We start from the raw sequence: 20045 nt of genomic DNA on the forward strand, positions 1-20045 counted from the left end.
AATATTGTGAAATCTGACATTTAAAAACATATAAATATCATGAAATGAGGGGGAAAGCTTAGAATAATCTATTTTTGGATCTTGTTCTGAGCACAAATGCATTCTAAATATTATCCATTATTTGTTCACCCTCGCCATCACTCTGAAGAAGCCTAGTGCACTTCCTTAACACACACAACTTAGTAGTTTCATGAAATGAAGCTCTTCAGAGATATTACATGACAGAGCATCAAATTCCACCAAATATCTGGTTGAGTAGTTGGTACTGGGGACACTTCACAGGATTTTGTCCTTTTATCATGGTGTGATAATCTCCGTGAACATACTTGTGGGTGGAAGCTATGAAGGGAAATAGAGTAACTCAGAAACTTGCACCTGCAGCTCAATGATCTCGTTTTCTTATTCTTTGCAGAGAATGGGACAGGGAACAAGCTTCAAAGAAGAACCCCAAGCTCATCAATGCCCTTCGGCGATGCTTTTTCTGGAGATTCATCTTCTATGGGATCTTGTTATACCTAGGGGTAAGACTCTCACTGGTAAATATAGTGTCATGTATTATTGAGATATAGTAGTTTTGTGATTATAGAAAGATAAAAGGTTATTATAAGATTCTATTACAACTATAAACACAAACCACCTAAAATTAAATGGAAACTCTTGAGATGCAAGTTTCAATTTACAGTTGGTAATTAAAATGGATCCAGTAAAGCAAATTACTTGTTTAAAATTTTTTCTCTTATGAATCCAGATCACAACATCTTGAAAGTCTATGAGATTACTGGCACCTTTACTTTTCTGTGTTCAAAAAGAAAATGTTGGGAGACAGTATCGTGACAAGAATAAGGACCCATTCAGTCAATGTATGGAGGGATGTTTATGATATTTTGAAAAAAAATACACACACACACACACACACACACACACACACACACACATTGAATTGTTTCCCAAAACGTAGCACAGGTTTTCAATGAAGCACTGAGGTACACTTGAATGTATTTTATCAGCAGCCTGACTTCATCAGTGTAAGGAGAATAGCAAGCCTGGACACCCAGGCTTTGTGGTGTTTACTGACTTAGGATGTGCTCCCCATGTGATCTCAAAAGTGACTTGGATGTTGTTTTCTCTATCATTAGTGTCACATGAATGCTTGGTTGCATTCTGTAAAAGAGGGTGACAGTAGAAATATGTCATCTGCTTTAACAACTCAGCACTATAACGCTTTGGGTGTTCTCTTTCGTTGGACTGACTTGTGTTGTATCTCCTCTGGACTTTACCCTCAGCTAGCCAGGCTTTGGTTTCTCCTCAAATCTGTATGAACCCATCCATGTACAGCTATACTACTTAAAGAAGTTTACTTTATCCTACCCAAGAAAAATTCATTAACAATTTATATTGACAAAATTGACTATAATTAGGTACAAAATGTTTTCTAATCCTGTTATCTTCTAGAAGAAATTCTTCTGGGGCTTTTCTCAACACACACACACACACACACACACACACACACACACACACACACACACACACGAATATAAATATATGAATGCATAGATTTTTATTTCTTTGTAAGTAAATTCATGTGTATTATAGTCTCATCACATTTATATATAGATAGATTCATTCATATACATCATATTCACATATAATAAATAATGTTTTATGTTACATATTACAGATCTATTATTTATGGTTAGATCTATAGATCTCTCTATGTATGAAAGATGATAGAATTTCTTACAGTATAATATGTGTTATGAAATACATATATATGAATATTTATATATATATATATAGAGAGAGAGAGAAAGAGGGAGGGAGAAAAGAATGAATTATCTTTTAAAGGTCTCTTTGAGGCCATTTTTATCAGTGACCACATCCAGAGGATTTGAAGCTATTTTCAGTCAAGATTTACTAGTGAGTAGAATGTCAGAACAGGGAAATGCAGTAAATAAAGAGAAATATTAGCACTTTTCAAAATTAAAAATATCTAGCTGAAAAACCTCAAAGTTATTCACAATGTATTAATTATCTGTGACTTGAGTGATTAAAAGTGCTTTTGAGCTAGCCAGTATCCTGGCATGTTTCTCTGAACCCATCAGAGCTTTGAGATCCAAACATCAAATTTCTGCCAGTACCCAGCAGAATATTGGTAAGGAAAGGTCCTGATGGGAGAGAGCAGCTGAATGTGCACAGTGAGAAGGCATGAGGGAGAAAGTGAACAGGGAACAGTGTAGTGATGTTGAAGGTGCTCTACCCTTCTCTTCCTCCCTCACCCAGCCCACACAAAGCCTCACTGAGGCCACACAGTTCAAAGTTGTAAAAAATTGAAAACTAGATCTTACTTAGGTAAGTATAATTTCCAAGGCATTTCATCTATTAATTTTTTTCAATTTAATTTTTATTTTGAAAATTTTATTTGACATACACAAATTGTCCTTATTTATAAAATGTACAGTGTATATTTCAATATATGTATACATTTTTCATGATCTATTGAGAATAACCTATCAATCACTCTAACATTTATCATTTCTTTGTGGTGAGATAATTGAAAATCTCTCCTGGCTATTTTGAAATATTATTGTTAATATTTCACAGTAGAACATATTCCTTCCACCTGTGAAGTTGTAACTGTTAATCAAGTTTTCCCTGTATCCTCATCTCTACTGCTCTTAGCAGCCTCTGCTTTCTTTACTCTTTCAAGGACTTGCAGTGAGAGTGGGAGAAAGTTTAGCCATTTTAATAAGCGTCTATCTGTCAAGTAACTGATGCCATTGCTCTATTGTTTGTACTGCTCTCTCTGGGCATGTATGCTTCCTATTAAATAAGCAAAGATTATGGAAACTGCTGCAATTCTTGTATAGACGTAGAGGGACATTCATTCCCTTGGGAGGGACAGACATATGTGTTTATATCCATGGTCTCTGTATATCATGGTAATTGTGATATAATAACGATTTGGTTGGTTTCAGTACTGATAGAAAAAAGCATTATAAAATTTGCTTTCAACTGTGAAAGGTTAAGAAAAAGGAAATACCATCACAAAGGCCCTTTTTTCTACAACAGTGATGCAATTTTAAATCATATTAGTTATGGTACGTCCCCATTAACTATGCACTTGTTTTTCTTTATCTGACTCAGCAGCCAGACACAACATTGTCTTTAATATTTAAGACTTCCAGTGCAGAAGAGCAATGGGCTATTGAAAACCTGAGTATGAGAGTCAATTTAAGATAACCTGAGGGAAGCTAAGTAGAGGGCATCTGTAAACATATCATTGACATAATATGATCACCAGAGAGCATTTATTACTGTAAGAATTCACAAGTGTTTACTATGAAGTATTCTTGATTCCATGTTTCCATCCCTGAACAGAGGCAAATATTAGTTCGCCTTAAATCATCCCAGAAAGCTAAAGGACTTGAAGAAATCCTGGTACTCACAATGCCATAGTTCTTAAATTCCTCAGACTGTTAGAAAGGAGGATCTGTCTCTTGTATTTAGACAAACACGAGCCTTTGAATGCAAGCCTCTTGCTACTGAGGGAAGGGTGTATTGGGTAATTCTGCACTCGCATAGGCTCTGCCTTTGGCACTTTAACATTTATATATCCCTTCAATATGAATGCTCTTAGAAAATCTGGAGGCCTGCTGTCTAGGGTTCACTTCTTTTCCTTCTGTCCCACCCCCTTTCTCCCCATATCTGGCTGCTTCTGTGGCTGCAGCAGACTTCTGCACTCTGAACACTCCGTAAGCCTGCTGTATCTCAAGTATTTATTTCTTCTCTGAGTAGAGCTCCTTCCTCATTTGTCTCCATTGCCTCTTCCTTGGATCCTGCAACCAGAACACTGAAGTTCATAGCATCCTTTTTGAAAAGTAAGGAATTTTCACTCTTCTTCACAGTGACCAGTATCCACTCCAGATAATTCGATACTTCTCCCTTCATTTTCTGTCAGAACATTTGCTTAATGAAAGGGAGGGTGAGCATTCCTTTAGATAATGTGTAACAAGTCTTCTGTTCTTCATGTATTTGTGAATGAAGTTCTATGTCATTAGATGTTCTCTACCTAATTAATAAATTCTCTAATTGTATGAAATTAAGTTACAAATTATTGAGTATTTAAATTATTTCCATTTTATTAGCCAGGCTAGTGAAAGTAGTCCTTCAGTACACACCGATTTGATAAAAATTAAATCTTGGTGTAACTTCTAGACTCAAAGTTTACAAATATAGCTAGAAAATATGTAATTTAATTTTCTAGTACAACTTTGGAAAAGTTGAGTCTTTACCACCAATTGGTATTAGCATCTTTAAAATTTCTAAGTGAAAAGAATATATTATTATATTTACCAGCATTATTTTTATGCTTTTATATAGTCATTATCCATTTACATTTCCTTTTCTGTATATGAATTGCCCCTTTACTCTGTTATTCTATTTTTTTTTTGGTGTTTGTCTATTTGATACTAGAATATTCTCTCTAGACTTTATTGGCCTTGCAACTTTATTCTAGTAATTTTTAATTAGCTAAAACATTTTAAAGATAGGGTCTTATTATATAACCTTGGTTGGCCTATCTCATCTGGAATTCACTGTGTAGTCCAGACTGGTCTGACTTCACAGAAAACCACCTGCTCTTCCCTCCTGAATGCCAAAATAAATGCATGTGCCACCACATGTGGACAGATTCTTATTTTCTAACCATTATAATTTTTAATTGCTGCATAATCTATGTAATTTTTGTTTTTTTGCTTTTGTTTATGTTTTTATTTATGTTTATGCTTTATTTCAGAGTTCTATAAAACTCAAGTATTATGCAAAGTGCGGGTATCTTTGGTTTTATTTTAATTTTAGTGTTTTAAGATTTGTTTCCTTATAGGTATGTATGTGTGCCTGCATGTCTGTATGTTTACTGGATGAGTGCAGGTGCCACAGAAGCCAGAAGAGGGCGCTATGTTTCCTGGGACTTGAGCCACAGTTTTAATATGCTTTAGGAAGGTGCTGGGAACCAAACTGGAGTCCTCCAGAAGAACAATGTCCTCTTAACCATGGAACCATCTCTCTAATGTAGGAGCCCATAAAGGTTTCCTAGTTAGATCTGAGTTTGCTTTTCACAGCAAGGCTGCATTAGGGGATGGCTGGACCACGTGTATGGTCACTAGGTGTCTGAAATGAGCTGCACTTGGCTGTGGTAGAGGGAGGTCTTTTGCTCCACCGCTTGGCATTCCTTTAAAAGTCCTTTGGCAGATACAGTCAGGGCCCAATGGATAAGGATCCAGACCCTCCCGAGGTTATTCTGTATTTCTGTCTGTGTCTCTCTCCAGCTATATTTCTATCTGATATTCCTGCTGCTCCTGCTCAAGAGTACCCTGGGGGAAAATAGGGGTGGGATAGCCCCCCAATACTCTAACCCCAGTCTGTACTTCATAATATCATGTTCTATTTTTAAATATCTAACCCATTTAGAATTCATTTTGATGTGTATATATATAAAATATAATTTAATTTTTTAAAGCTCAGATTCAGTTTTTCCATTCTTGATTGGATAAGCTTTACTTTCTGCACTGAATTAAGTGCCACACATTATTATATCTTAAGTTATTACATGTATTTGCATCCTTTCCTGGAGTTTCCAGATAAATCAGTAGATTTCTTTGTCATGTGACATGCATAATTTTATGGTTTAATATCCATTAACTTAAACCCTCACATTGTTTTTATTCTTCAAATGGTTTCAATTAGTATTTATTTCCAAATAAATAATTTTATTTATTTAATAAGTTTTATTTAACAAATATTTATTGATTAGGTACACTTACTAGATATATTGTTTGTGGGATTGGAGCTTTTGTGGCCATGTGAATAGATAGCCCCTGTCCTGGTGCTAATTTACTTTTAAAATATACATTAATCTTATACAATATATTAAGGGAACCATAATCTTTGCAATATTTATTTTTTCTTAGTTCAGTTAGTTTTTAGTGTACTTAATAGTCTCTGGAGCCAGTCACATATGTAGATGTAATTCAGTGGTCTTATTAAACAAGAAACACAGAGCTGATTCAGAGAAGAAAGCCAAGAGGTCAGAGCCAAGAGCCTCACCCTTCCTGATTCAGGGATCCTCCTCAGCCCAGAGAGCTCTCCGAAAGAGAGAGCCCTACTTCCTGTGTGTCTGTCTCTCTAGTCTCCTTGTTCTGGCTTCTCATTGGTTGTAAACCCAATCATGTGACTGCCTCGTCACTGCCTGTATGTACCGCCCTCCAGGTCCTTAAAGGCGTACGCCACCACTGCCACGCACTTGCTATGGCTCTAATAGCTCTGACCCCAGGCAACTTTATTTATACCACCACACACATCCATATTAATAATGATGCTTTTTTACTTTTTATATATTCATAGCAATCATTTTTCTTATTAAGTTACCTTAGGAGTTTCATAAAGATATTATTAGGTGGCCATAATAGCCAGTATTCTGTTGTGTTCTTGACACCAAAGTCTGTGTTTATCAACTGTGGTGCTGATTCCTGATTCTGAAGGAGCTTCTTTCTTAGGTTAACAAGGAGTTAACCTTTAGCTTTGTTGGAACTTTTACCAGATACAGATATTGTTTTTTAAATTAATTTCTCTGTTGTCACTGTGATACTCACAGGTTGTTCAATAGTATATTGGTATTCTGTTAAGTTGACTTCTTAGTATTACCTGCCCTAATATTCTAAAGGTAAAGCTATATAAAACATGCTTTAAACAGGTGGAGGTAATAATGATATTACTTAGTGGATGCCCAAGACATAACAAAGAACTCTTAAACCTCATGTGCTAGCCAAACACTCTACCCTTGAGCTAAGCTCCCTGCTCCACAACTTGTGGCTTTTTTTTGTTGTTGTTGTTGTATAAAGATGCCTTAGGGTAAGTCCATATAATTTAGCTACAAATCTGAGTTTGCCCTTCTGTTTTTGTTGGAACTTCCTCTTATAGTCTGACTGTCTGCTCAACGCAGACTTTCCTTTCTCTAGAAACATCTCACTTTGTCAGGTACAATGGGAGTGGTTTAAGGAGATGCATTCAACTACAGTGACTTTGAGCTCTGGCCTTGAAAATCTTATGTTATAGCCCAGGTATATCCACCAGGAAGTGTGTTCAAACTTCCCCTGGGTGGCTACTCTGAGACCTAAAATAATTCCCATGTGAGTGCAATCCCTTTAGCTATTTTTACTTGATCACTTACCCAGATGACAATTGGCCTTTGGTTGGAAGGAAGTATATGTGGACTGGCCTGGATTTCATATTCCTCCTTTTGCCGCCTCCCAAGATAGGATTATGGTCATGTGTCAAAACTCCTGGCCCCAGATGGTCTTTTGAACTCACACTGTTCAGTTCTATACCTCTCTAAGCAGAAAAAATATATATAGTTGTGGAAAGAAATGGACCAGTCCAATTACCTAAGTATTCTTCAGCCTCTGCACAGTACTCTTAACTCAGGTCATACTTTCAGGGATGATGCTATAGGAGAGAACCTTTTGGAATACCAGAGTTTACCAATGAGGGGAACTGTCCAAACAATGGAAGTGACTGAAGGGACACAGAGAGTAGATACACTGGAATAAGAATAATAAAGAAGATGAGGTCATGAACTTAAGAGGGACCCAGGGTGGGCATGGATGGAGTCTGAAGGGAGGGAGAGAGTTGTAGAAGTGATACATACAGTATTTGTGTATAAAATTCTCAAAAGTAAATGTAAAAAGGGAATTTGAGTTTTATGTCCTTAGTTTAGTGTTCATATTGTCTTAAACATTGGTATTAAGCTTCTTCTATTTTCTAAGGGACTAGTAAATAAATTCTATCTTGTTTTATGCCTGACAAAAATTTTTAAATATTTAACTGGATATTATCTTATTTAAAATAGCTTTACATTATTTTCCATTGGATGCAATTATTTTTGGGTTTACTATTTCATGAGAAAATGAGGGCACTTGTATTTCTAGAAATAGTCTGAGCAAGAGAGGACATTCAGCTTCCATGTACCACTGGTGATTTTTGAGAAGGACTGCACTTTATAGATTAAGCTAGGTATCAATTACCATTGTGTTTTTTTCCACATTAAAAAAATATCAGGTGGATTTGTGAATGGTTCCATTGTAAATATTAGAGAACGTAATAAAAAGATTAGGAAAAATGATAGAAGGAGAGAGGCTAGAAGTGCTAGTTTTCTCACTGAGTGATAATAGCACTATGTGGTAGTGAGGTTTATGCTGTGATCTACAGATGGTCCTGTCATTGGAATTTTTCAGTGAAGAAACAAACTAAATACCTGCTCTTCCAGAGTAATATATCTGGTGTCTTTGTGGGATGACCTGTGTTGTTCAAAAGATGAGTATGTCCTATTAGTTGAGGCAAGATGAAATCTAACTCAGTAATAGCAATATGTAAAATAGGCATTCCATTCAGGGTAATACAAGTTATAATTATTGTATTAAGATGCAATGAAATAAGTAAGCAAATTGGTCCATTATGATAAAGATGGTAGATTTTAGGTAATTGTGATGGAGATCCAACATCTGCAGGGAGCTTAGTTCTAACTAGTCTACAGAAGAAAAACATGTAAGCTTATAATTTGTAACTTGAAAATTTGTGTTAAAGCTAAGTTTTTTAAATATTTATTTTTACTCACAATGGTCTTTTAAATCTTCATAAACAAGACTTATTTCTTAGAAATAACTATATATATATATTTTATGCAATATGATATTTAATATAGTCTTTAACTTGTCCCTTGATTTCTCTCACCTTACAAAACAACCAAGATCATAATAGCCAAATATAAAAACAACACATTGCTACCATGCAGGCATAGACAACCTGATGTATTCATAAGAAGGCATGTAAGATAGCATTTAGAGCAAATGCAGTAGCTATATGATACATATAAAGATAAATGTAAAAAAATGCTTTTAGGTAAAAAAACATTATGAGGACATTTATATGACATTTAAAAAATTACATCGAGGCCATACCACCCTGAATGTGCCTGCTTAGTCTTTAATTTAATTCTCCATCTAAATATGCTAAAGATGCTTAGCTTGTAATCAAGAATGAAGCATGTGTAAGATGATGTACACTAAAAAGTATTTTGTATACTTACTTTCTAAAAATCAAGTTTTATTCACTAGATATTACAAACTATTATCATGTTATAACTAGGAAGGAGGTTAAATTTTTTCTTTTTCATACTTGCGTTTTGATTTGCCATAATTCATATCCATTTAAAATGTTGTCATGTGAAAGGAAAATATTATATTTCATGTTTGTGATTATTTTGGAAACTTTCTTAAAAGTTTGAATCTTCTCTTTTATTCAGAGCTTTGATTTATACTGTTCTGAAATGAAGAACTGTATATAAAGTACAGAATGAGCAACTATACAAATGATCAATGACAGTTATAGTAGATTGTAATTTCCTGTGGGGAGGAAGGTAATGTAGAAACCATGGTTATCTTTTGGGAATGGTGGGACAGGTAGTATTGGCACTTGAGATTTGGGAAGACCATTGTAGAGAACAATAAAAAGCAAATGAAGGGGAAGAGCTAGGGATGCAGAGCAGTACTGGGGTAGGTCAGTCAGAGATAACCAGTTAAGATCACATCTGTCTTAATCTTGTGGGATTTAGCCCTAAATCTCTATTTTACTAAGTCATTGTAAGACAAAAGTTGGGAGATAATGTCTTTTCCTAATTTGAAGGCAGTTTAGCAAGATGGATGAGATTTAGAGTTCCTAGGCTCAAACCTGTCCATGGACATTTAGAAGAGATGGTTAACTGGATGAACAGCTTGGCTGGTAGTCAGTTGAGGACTACTGAAAAGTTGATGAGTTTGTTGGAAACTGGTCCAAGGAAGTGTGTTCTAGTGTACACCTTTCTGCAGCCACTATTGCTGTGGGATGGTCTGTATGTCAAATGTGTTGCTGATTGGTCAATGAATAAATCACTGATTGGTCAGTGGCCAGGCAGGAAGTATAGGCGGGACTAACAGAGAGGAGAATTGAGAGAATAGGAAGCTGAGTGGGAGAGACACTGCCAGCCGCCATCAGGACAAGGAAGATGTAAAGTACCGGTAAGCCACAAGCCATGTGGCAAGGTATAGATTAATAGAAATGGATTAATTTAAGCTGTAAGAACAGTTAACAAGAAGCCTGCCACGGCCATACAGTTTGTAACCAATATAAGTCTCTGTGTTTACTTGATCGGGTTTGAGCGGCTTGGGACTGGTGGGTGAGAGAGATTTGTCCTGACTGTGGGCCAGGCAGGAAAACTCTAGCAACACACTATACATTCAGATTTTAGTGAGCACCTCACAAAACTTGTTTCAAAGTAACTTTGCTGTAAACTAATAATCAAATCTTATTCAGAGTATATACAAATTAAAGACAGCATCAGCAGTTTCATAGATGGTTTGACCCTCTCTATAAAGCCATTTCAAATCCTCTGTAAAGATAAAATATCTCACAATTAGATTGTAAGGGTATTTTAAGACAAGGAAATGAAATTTAATCTCTTTTCTCCTTCTGCAGGAAGTCACCAAGGCCGTCCAGCCCCTCTTGCTAGGAAGAATCATAGCTTCCTATGATCCGGATAACCAGATGGAGCGCTCCATTGCCATTTACTTAGGCATAGGCTTATGTCTTCTCTTCATTGTCAGGACGCTGCTTCTTCACCCAGCCATTTTTGGACTTCATCGCATTGGCATGCAAATGAGAATAGCAATGTTTAGCTTGATTTATAAGAAGGTAATCATTTGGGGGGTGTTTTGATTGGCTTTGTTTTGTTACTTCAGTGCTGGGGATTGAACTCAGGGCTACCTGTGCCAGCAAGTTCTTTGCTGAGTTTGCCACCCTGTACAGCCCCAGGTATTCTACATGGCATATCTTCAATACCCTGAATTAGATTGTGAGCTCTAAAAAGGATAAGTATGAAAATTGATTTCAATTTCATGTGTCTGTGAAATAAATGACAGGAATAAGTATTGTTTTTTTATTCTTAGTAATTCAGTTTGCTTCAATAGACTGTTATTAAGTAAGTACCTTCTATAACAATGTTGCAGATACCTGTTTTTTAGGGGAAGGATTTGAGTGGTTTTGTTTTGGGTTTTTTTGTTGTTGTTGTTGTTGTTGTTTCTTGAATTACTGAAAATTGAACCCAGGGCTTCACACAAAATAGACAAGTGCTATAGCAGTGGGATAAATCACCATCAATTTTTTCAATCCACTTTTTTTCAGTTAAAATGACAAATAGTTAGTATGAAAGTCATTGATGAAATATCATCTTATGTTAAAATGCTATCTATCTTTATATTTACTAACAATAATTTTTTTTTTTTTTTTTGGTTTTTCGAGACAGGGTTTCTCTGTGTAGCTTTGTGCCTTTCCTGGGACTCACTTGGTAGCCCAGGCTGGCCTCGAACTCACAGAGATCCGCCTGGCTCTGCCTCCCGAGTGCTGGGATTAAAGGCGTGCGCCACCACCACCCAGCTACTAACAATATTTTAATATGTCATCATTAGTGATAATCTAAGCAATACACTTCCACCTTACCCAGCTGCCACAGATGGTGACGGTGTCACAGTGGTAATACTTGTCCACTGTCTTACTGTGAGTAAGACCTTTGTGGACCTTTGTCATCCAGTGAGTCCTGTAACTATAAAGTTTTTGAAATAGCACATGCATTGAAGTCATAAGAACTTATTTTGCTTTTCTGCATATGTTAGATAGACAAGAGCCTAAATTATCTAGGAATGATTTAAATTGATTCAAGTGAACATTTAGCTTTCTAAATGTTGTCTAAAATTCTGACAAAATTCATAGTCATTTCAATAGCATGTGCTTTCTTCAGTCTATGTATGTGACTGCTTTACTCTACCAAGTGATCAAAGAAAGATATATTGGTGGAACCATTTATACGTTCCCTTATTCTTTGCTGTTTTATTCCTTCAATGACAAACTTTATATACTTGGCTTATAAGGACTATGGATCTGAAATTGAGCCCTAACAAGTAATCCATAGCACCACTATGGTACACACTCAAGGCCAACTGTGTAATAAAATCTTGATAGTCATACTTTATTGTTCAAAAAAGGCTTTTATGGAGGCAGAGGAGAATAAAAAGGAGTCAGAAGTTTAACTGAATCTCTAAGGCTCCAGTCTCATCAATTCATATGTCCCAGGAAAACATGATGATAAATCAACAAACCTGTTTAGAGAACATTTGTAATGTAGAATCCACTGGGCTTGCTGTCAAAGAAAGTTGAATTTACTTTAATAAATATGTCAGGAAGTACATATTATAATGATAATAACACACACATATGTGTGTGTTAGTGTGTGTGTGACACTAATAAATGATGTAAATGTGATCTAATTTGATCTAACAACAACTCTCTACTGTAGGTACTATTATCTCTCTTTTAAGGAAACTAAAACCTATAAAAGAAGTACATTATATAAAACTACTTTCAAAATAGATAAATCACAATCTTTGAAGTAAAATGGTTTCTAGGCATTAGGAAAAACAAAAGTATGGAAATACAGTACTGAGGCAAAGGGGATATGAAGTAAAATAAAAATAAAGAGTGTGGTTAGTTTGTGATCAAGTCCTCATATTATATTTAACACAAATTCAGTAATGTATTTCTTTTAGACACACTGATGAAGAGTTTGAAGCTCTTCCATATGTATTTCCATCTCAACCTCAACTACCTATGAAGGTTGATCATTTAGTTTATCTTGCAAACCACACTTACATTCCTATGTTGGCTTATCACTAGAGTGTGAGTGCATCTTCATGTTGCTCTAGTTTGGTCCCTAATGGCACTTTGTCTTTGTTCTTCCCATGTCTTATATCCTTGTCCATATCCATCCTGTTTTAGGCCTTTAGCAAGGACATACAGGATCCTTCCTACAACATTTCAAATTTTATAATACAGAAAGTCCCTCCCTTTAAAATTCTGAAAGCATACACATTATACCGAAATAATGAATACAAACACAAACTGAACTTTGCCTATGAATTTGAAGATTACAAAAATAACTGAATACTTACCACATGTATATTATGCATGCAGCTTCATGTTTTACTTTGTATATAACTTTTCCTGAACTGAAACTTTTTCTAAGATGCATGTCATCTACCTCAGTGAGTTCTCCCCCGCTCCTGTTGCTCTAGTAATATATATATATATATTTTTTCGAGACAGGGTTTCTCTGTGTAGCTTTGCGCCTTTCCTGGAACTCACTTGGTAGTCCAGGCTGGCCTCGAACTCACAGAGATCCGCCTGGCTCTGCCTCCCGAGTGCTGGGATTAAAGGCGTGCGCCACCACTGCCCGGCGCTCTAGTAATATTTTATAATTAACTATCCTGACTTTTTATGTTTGTCTGTCTAAAAATTATCCATTATTTTAGTTCTGTGTCTATAAAACTTTCATATTTTTCTAATTCAAAATATGAACCCACTCTTTCTGCTTTCCTTAACTAAGTTAAGCTTAAGTTAAAGTTATAATCTATAATATATATATATATATATATATATATATATACATATATACACATTTTCTAAGTTACTCCCAGGCAAGAATTATATCTTAATAAATACTAATTCCTGATGCATACAGGATAATGGTTTGCATCTATTAAATACTCAACAAATATGTGAAGAGGTTGAAACAAATAATAAATGAGTGTTTTGTTGCCAAAACCATCTAACCGTAAATAAACTATTAAATTTCACAAAGAATTATTCTCTTTCATGATCATAATTTATGTAATAATGTTAAATCATTAATTTATAGGTCAGTGAGTAAATGTTTCTAGTTAGTGATCTTTTATGTTCTTTTTCTTTGTAAAATTTGAAGACTTTTTTTGTTAACATAAAAATATTGATTCATTTATTCATAACATACTTTTATTGACTTTGACAGTACTTTTAGTCAACAGAGTTGGTGAAGGAGTTTATGAAAAATTTAAGACCAGGTTTCACTACCTTAGGTTCCATCTTTTATTTCTAAATTTATAATTTTTTTTATTATTTTCATATACATATATAATTAATTTCAGTCATCTTTATCTTCATTTGCTCTATCATTCCTGGCCCTCTCCCATTGGAACTCATCTTAGCAAGTACCTTCCTACTTCCATGTCTTTTCGTGTGTGGTACACTGAGTTTAATAAGAGCATAGTGGGAGATGATTTAGTGGAGCAAGGGCAGCTTGTATGTGTTACACCAATGACAAAGTAATATGATAGCCCCTGCCTAACAAGCATGAGCCTTCCCCCATCCATCCTGAAATGTTTCATCCTGTGCAGATAACCTCAGCTGTAAAGAGTTCATGAGTGCAACTGTTAGGTCCTGTGAGAAACTTCTTTCTACTGTCTGTCTTTCCTAAGCTCAGCTCTTATATTCTTTATGTCCCCTCTTCTGCCATTTTCTCTGAGTCATGGGGCAGGGTAGAGAGTGATATAGCTATCTCATTTATGAACAAACATTCCACCATCATCTATTTACCGCATTTTGGTCAGTCTTAGGTTTCTGCAGTCACCAGCACCCACTGTCATAAGAAACTTTTCTGATAATGGCTGAGTGCAAGCTCTAATCTATGGTGTAAACATGAGTAGTAAGAAAGTAGCTTGATAACATGACCATTTAGCAGAACAACAGTTAGTTGGTTATCCCCTGTGGCCCTCTGGCCTCCCTAGCCAGAGAGACTCTTAACCAGAGTTACAGAACCAAACAGAAGTTCCCTATTGTGGAGAAGGCTTCAGATTCCATCAGAAAGCAGCGAGTTACCCCCATAAGAATCATACTACTATGCACTGGAGGACACATTTTACAAAGACACGTGGTTATTGTAGCTTACAAGAGTCACAGTTTGCAGACACCTCAGTGTCTACTCAGTGGGGAGGAAAGAAGCTTGCAGTTCAGCTCCACGTCCTGTGACTGTAGTACACAGTATTTTCAGCAGCAGCATCTTACCATCAAGTTCTGGAGGGCAGCCAAGAGCATGGCAAAAGCTTGTGTTGTTTGAGGAACCTCTGAGATCTTCCTGGTCAGTCACTCCTAGGAGGATATTCCATACCCAGCACTGGAACTTTAGTTATTCGTGGTTTTTGAGAGGAACATCAGCCTTGGAGGATATCTCTATTTAAACTTTTATAAGATTTTATTTTTAAGTTTAAAACTTTATTCTTAGCTGGGCAGTGGTGGCACATGCCTTTAATCACAGCACTCAGGAGGCAGAGATAGTTGGATCTGAGTTTGAGGCCAGCCTGGTCTACAGAGCAGGTTCTAGGACAGCCAGGGCTATACAGAGAAACCATGTCTCAAAACACCAAAAACAAAACAAAAAAAACCTCTATTCTTAGACTTGTACAGTAGTGATACTCAAACTGTAAATTTTAAACTCAAATATATATAATTTTTATACATGTCCAGCTATTAACTGATTTCTCAAGGTATGGTATATATTATAGGCAAGACAAGCAATAATAATAATGTTTGCAAATCTCTATATTAAATTATCCAGATAATTGCAGTTTGGGGACACACTTCATTATCACATGGCATGGTATGTGTTTCCTAGTGTTATGTTGGACAGAGACAGATTATGAGTAAATGAGTCTCTACCAATGTACTTTTGTATGCTTATTAGATAGTATTATTGCAAATAGTATCCTCACTTCACAGTCCTATATGGACCTCCATTCTACTAAAGCTAGTTTAGTTAAAAGTGGGTAATGACACTTCTGAAGCCATTCAACACAGGGAATGCCTCTGCCACCCAAAGCAGAAGGAAGGCAGCTGTCTACCCCACTGCTTTGTAAACTCTCACACCTCACTTAGGACACTACCCACCCCCAACCTGTGCTATGAACCTGGCTATCTGACATGCTAGCATTAATACAGGCTAAGATTGTATTTTTAAAGGAAACTTATAAAATTGTAGTTTCCACCTGGCTTTTTCATTTACCCTTACTTTTGGTTACCTTCTCTTCTCTCCCTGCTCTCTCCTCTCTTCCCCCACTCCCCACGGAGATGTCTCTGCCCTTGTTATCCCTCCGCCCTGTCCCCCATTTCATGTCTGGTATGTAAGACTGCCCTCCCTCCCTCTCTCTAATGCCTCTCTCTCATCCTTCTGATTTTTACCAACACATTGTTGTGCTTAATATTCTACACATACACAGCTGAGATCCTCACGAAAGGAAGAACTGGTAGCATTTGTCCTTCGGGACCTGGACTTACCTGACTCAGTATAATATTTGTTTCTGTTTGTAAAAACAAAGTTAAAAAAAAATCCTCAAAGCTCAAACAAGAGGACTCAAAAAAAAAAAAAAAAACCCAAACAAACAAACCTCAAGCTTACATTTTACAAATGGATATTAAAATACAATATTATTTGTATTATTGAAGACAAAAAAGTTAGTCTCTATATGACAGAAACCATAAAAAACAAATAGTTCAATGTAGTAGTTACTTTTAAGTTGAATATTCATAAAGCTGAGAAGGTACAAAACTAATGAATGTGAAACAAGGCTGATCCACCACTTAAGGGGTATGCAGTCACATCTTCCTCTTTACTAATGTGTTACTTATAAATACATTTTATTTTTGTTTGTTGATATCACCTAACTTCCCATTTTTCTTTTAGACTTTAAAGCTGTCAAGCCGTGTTCTTGATAAAATAAGTATTGGACAACTTGTTAGTCTTCTTTCCAACAACCTGAACAAATTTGATGAAGTATGTACCCACTGATCAAATACTTTATACATTTTATCAGAAATCAAACAACCCTAAAGGAAGATTTATCCTGCACCAGATACCAGTGATAAGTAGTAAAGTTCCACCCATCCCTAGTCTGGCTATTTCTGGAAACTGGGAAGGCTAAATTGTGTAGAAGAGCACCATTCTGAGGTCAGGTCAGCTTGCCAAACTCAAACATACCTCAGCTTGCTCTTAATAAGGTTTTTCAAAGCTTAATCCTTATCAGACTTTGCTTCCTTTTAATATAATACTTTAAATTGTTATTTACTTTGGCTAAATATGATACTCTGGGCAGTTCTTATTCTGTGCTGTCTTATGTCATAAGTAAATTCAAGGTCCTTGAGGACAGATAAGTGTGTTTTATTTATCTTTGCATTTCCAGTATTTAACATAACAAGAGTTAAATAAATTACTGTCAAATGGAGAGCCAGATGCTGAACTGTACAGGGTGTGTGTGTGTGTGTGTGTGTGTCTGTGTGTGTGTGTGTGTGTGTGTGTGTGTGTGTACTGAGCCTCTGAGGAGAGCCCCTTATTCTCACTTGTTCTAATATGAGGACGCTAGCTTTATTTAAAAAGAATATTAATTAAAATCTGGAAACAATTCCTAAGATATCCAATCCCAGTCTACTGGGAGGAAAAACATACTTTGAAATGCAATGACTTGAAATTTTTACCTTGAAGAACCTGGTTTATGCATTGATTAAGCCCAGTACTATCCTTCCATATCAAGAACATCTACATTTCAGTGTGCTCAGAACCATGAATCCCTTGATTGGATAAATCCTCAGTGCTCCCCCACCCCAATATGTGTTTCTTTGCTTGGTTTCTGAGGGTGGAGTATAACATGCCACTTGCTTCTCTCTGTGTTTTTGTTTTTCAGGGACTTGCCTTGGCACATTTTGTATGGATAGCTCCTTTACAAGTGGCTCTCCTGATGGGACTTCTCTGGGACTTGTTACAATTCTCTGCTTTCTGTGGCCTTGGTTTACTGATAATCCTGGTCTTTCTTCAAGCTATTTTAGGGAAGATGATGGTGAAGTACAGGTAGTGATCTTTGTCACAGCTTAAAGGAATTTAACTTGGGCTTCTCTATGCTCTAACAAGAAAACTATGCTATATCACTAAAAGGGATTATTTTAATGGTGTAAATAATACATCATATACCAAAAAGGGTATTTTTCCTATATTAGTCTACAAAATTTCTTTACAAATGTTTTAAGGTTTAGTACATTTTTATACTTATAAAATTAGGTAAAGTAGTTATAGTATTTATATGAACTGGAAGGAATGCCTAAATTTTGTATGGAACTTACTGGCTTTTTCCACTCCATATTGTAGGTCATTCTACCAAAGCTGTTACTACTTACTTTTATTACAGAATGAATCTGTGGTATGAGTCATGTGACATGCTTATGATAAAGAACATGTAGAATTTGCCAGCTGAAATGTCAATAGAAAGCTACAATCTGGGGACTCAGGTTTTTTTTTTTTTTTTAAAAGCTTTTATATACTTTTTCATTTGCTTCACAAAATGGAAATAATCACCTCTTTGATAAGGATTGGATTAAGGACAAAGTTCAAAATTCATCTAACGGTGGGTGTCTGACATTCCGGAGGCATCTACTAAATGATAGAATTACTTTGGTTGCCATCTGTTTAAGAGCAAAATGTTTATCTATGTAATAAAAAGTATTAATTTCCTTAAAATTTTCAGTAGTTATTAGTAGATAATTTGACTTGTTTTTGTTATTGATTGGTTGATCAAGTGATTGGTTTTCAGAGATCAAAGAGCTGCAAAGATCAATGAAAGACTTGTGATCACATCAGAAATTATTGATAATATCCATTCTGTTAAGGCATATTGTTGGGAATCAGCGATGGAAAAGATAATCAAAAACCTGAGAGAGTAAGTTGATATTATTACACTGTTGTTCCAATTTTATACTTAACATTTAAAAATGATACTCCAGTAGAAATCAAGCATATGTCCTGAGGTATATCATTGTTTATACATCATTTGCATAAAATCATTTTGATGAGTTAATGTTTTTTGAGACAGGGTCTCACTATATAGGCTTGCCTAGCCTGGAACTCAGTGTGTAGACCAGGCTGACTTAGAACTCAAAGGCATGTGCCGCCATGCCCAGTGCCAGCTTATGATGGTTTTATCCAGTGGTTCCTTGGAACTGCAAAATGATGTATCCCTTCTTAATGAGTCTTCTACAGTTGTTCATAGTTATTTGATACCCTTAATTTAATGAGAACAATGATGAAGATGCTGGAGGCTAGTTGAAATCAGAAATGGAGCTGCTAAAATATATAGTTCTGAGAGAAAAGGGAGATACTGTATGACACTGTACTTCACGTTATGACTTACAAAAAGCGGGAGGGGAAGCCACAGTTGGACAAATTGTACCTGTTGTTCTGAACCTTAGGAATAATGACAAAGGAATTTTCCTCAGTGTTGCCCATGTAAATTGCTCACAGGAGGTGAAATCAGTCCTTGTAGCAAAAGCCACCGCCTGAGCCACAGCCAGTCCTTGGCGCCTGTGCGTGTTGTCTTCTTTCACCTGGGGTGACCTTTCACAGATTAGTAAAGATTACATCTGGCAAGAAAAAAGTACAGCGCAGACTGACATGTAGTCACTGAGATGATTTTGGGTAAAAGAAAATTGAGCATTGCTCTAGCCATGCAAACTGTCTTTTTCTTTAGTTAACTTCTCTGTTCTGCAGACTACAGTCAAGGAAGGGTTTTAGACTTCTGGCGGCAGGTGCATCATTAAAGAGACTACTAATTTAAAGAGTAGGACGCTTGATGTATTGCATAGGAAAAAGTGCTCTTTGCGATGGTGTGAAGTCTGGGCGATTTCACAGTCAGGCTGCTGGAGGCCCATAGACAATGGTAAAGGAGCCACAGGTGTGTGATTGGGACAACAAAGGAAAGGCTGCAGCCTTAAGTCCTTTGCCATGTAAACAGAAGGAGCAAAAGAGTATTTATTTCCCAAACATTCTTGGTCACCTGTTTTTGTTATGCCTTTCAAGATAAATCCAGGAAAGGCATTGCATTTTCTTTCCAGAGACATCCTGAAAGGACTTGGGGAGTTGTTTTTCACATTAACAAGCTGAGTGCTCCACTGAACTCTCCTGTAAACACAAATATGGCAGGGGTTGTGAGGTTGTCAGAGGAGACAGGTCTTTCCTGTGGCTGACTTTTTTTTTTTTTTTGGTTTTTTTGAGACAG

The 20045-nt window shown here is 36.2% G+C and overlaps 1 protein-coding gene across 1 annotated transcript in view; it reads left to right on the forward strand.

The window, feature by feature from the left end:
• Cftr (CF transmembrane conductance regulator) overlaps positions 1 to 20045 on the forward strand; it is a 146242-nt gene that overhangs the window by 31102 nt on the left and 95095 nt on the right. The window contains exons 3-7 of the mRNA XM_052721308.1: positions 413 to 521; positions 10567 to 10782; positions 16691 to 16780; positions 17685 to 17848; positions 18585 to 18710. Of these exons, the coding sequence (XP_052577268.1) occupies positions 413 to 521; positions 10567 to 10782; positions 16691 to 16780; positions 17685 to 17848; positions 18585 to 18710 (705 nt within the window). The remainder of the gene's footprint in view (positions 1 to 412; positions 522 to 10566; positions 10783 to 16690; positions 16781 to 17684; positions 17849 to 18584; positions 18711 to 20045) is intronic.

Source organism: Peromyscus californicus, unplaced genomic scaffold (assembly GCF_007827085.1).
Source record: "Peromyscus californicus insignis strain IS unplaced genomic scaffold, ASM782708v3 Scaffold_6__1_contigs__length_162567912, whole genome shotgun sequence".
NCBI lineage: Eukaryota > Metazoa > Chordata > Mammalia > Rodentia > Cricetidae > Peromyscus > Peromyscus californicus.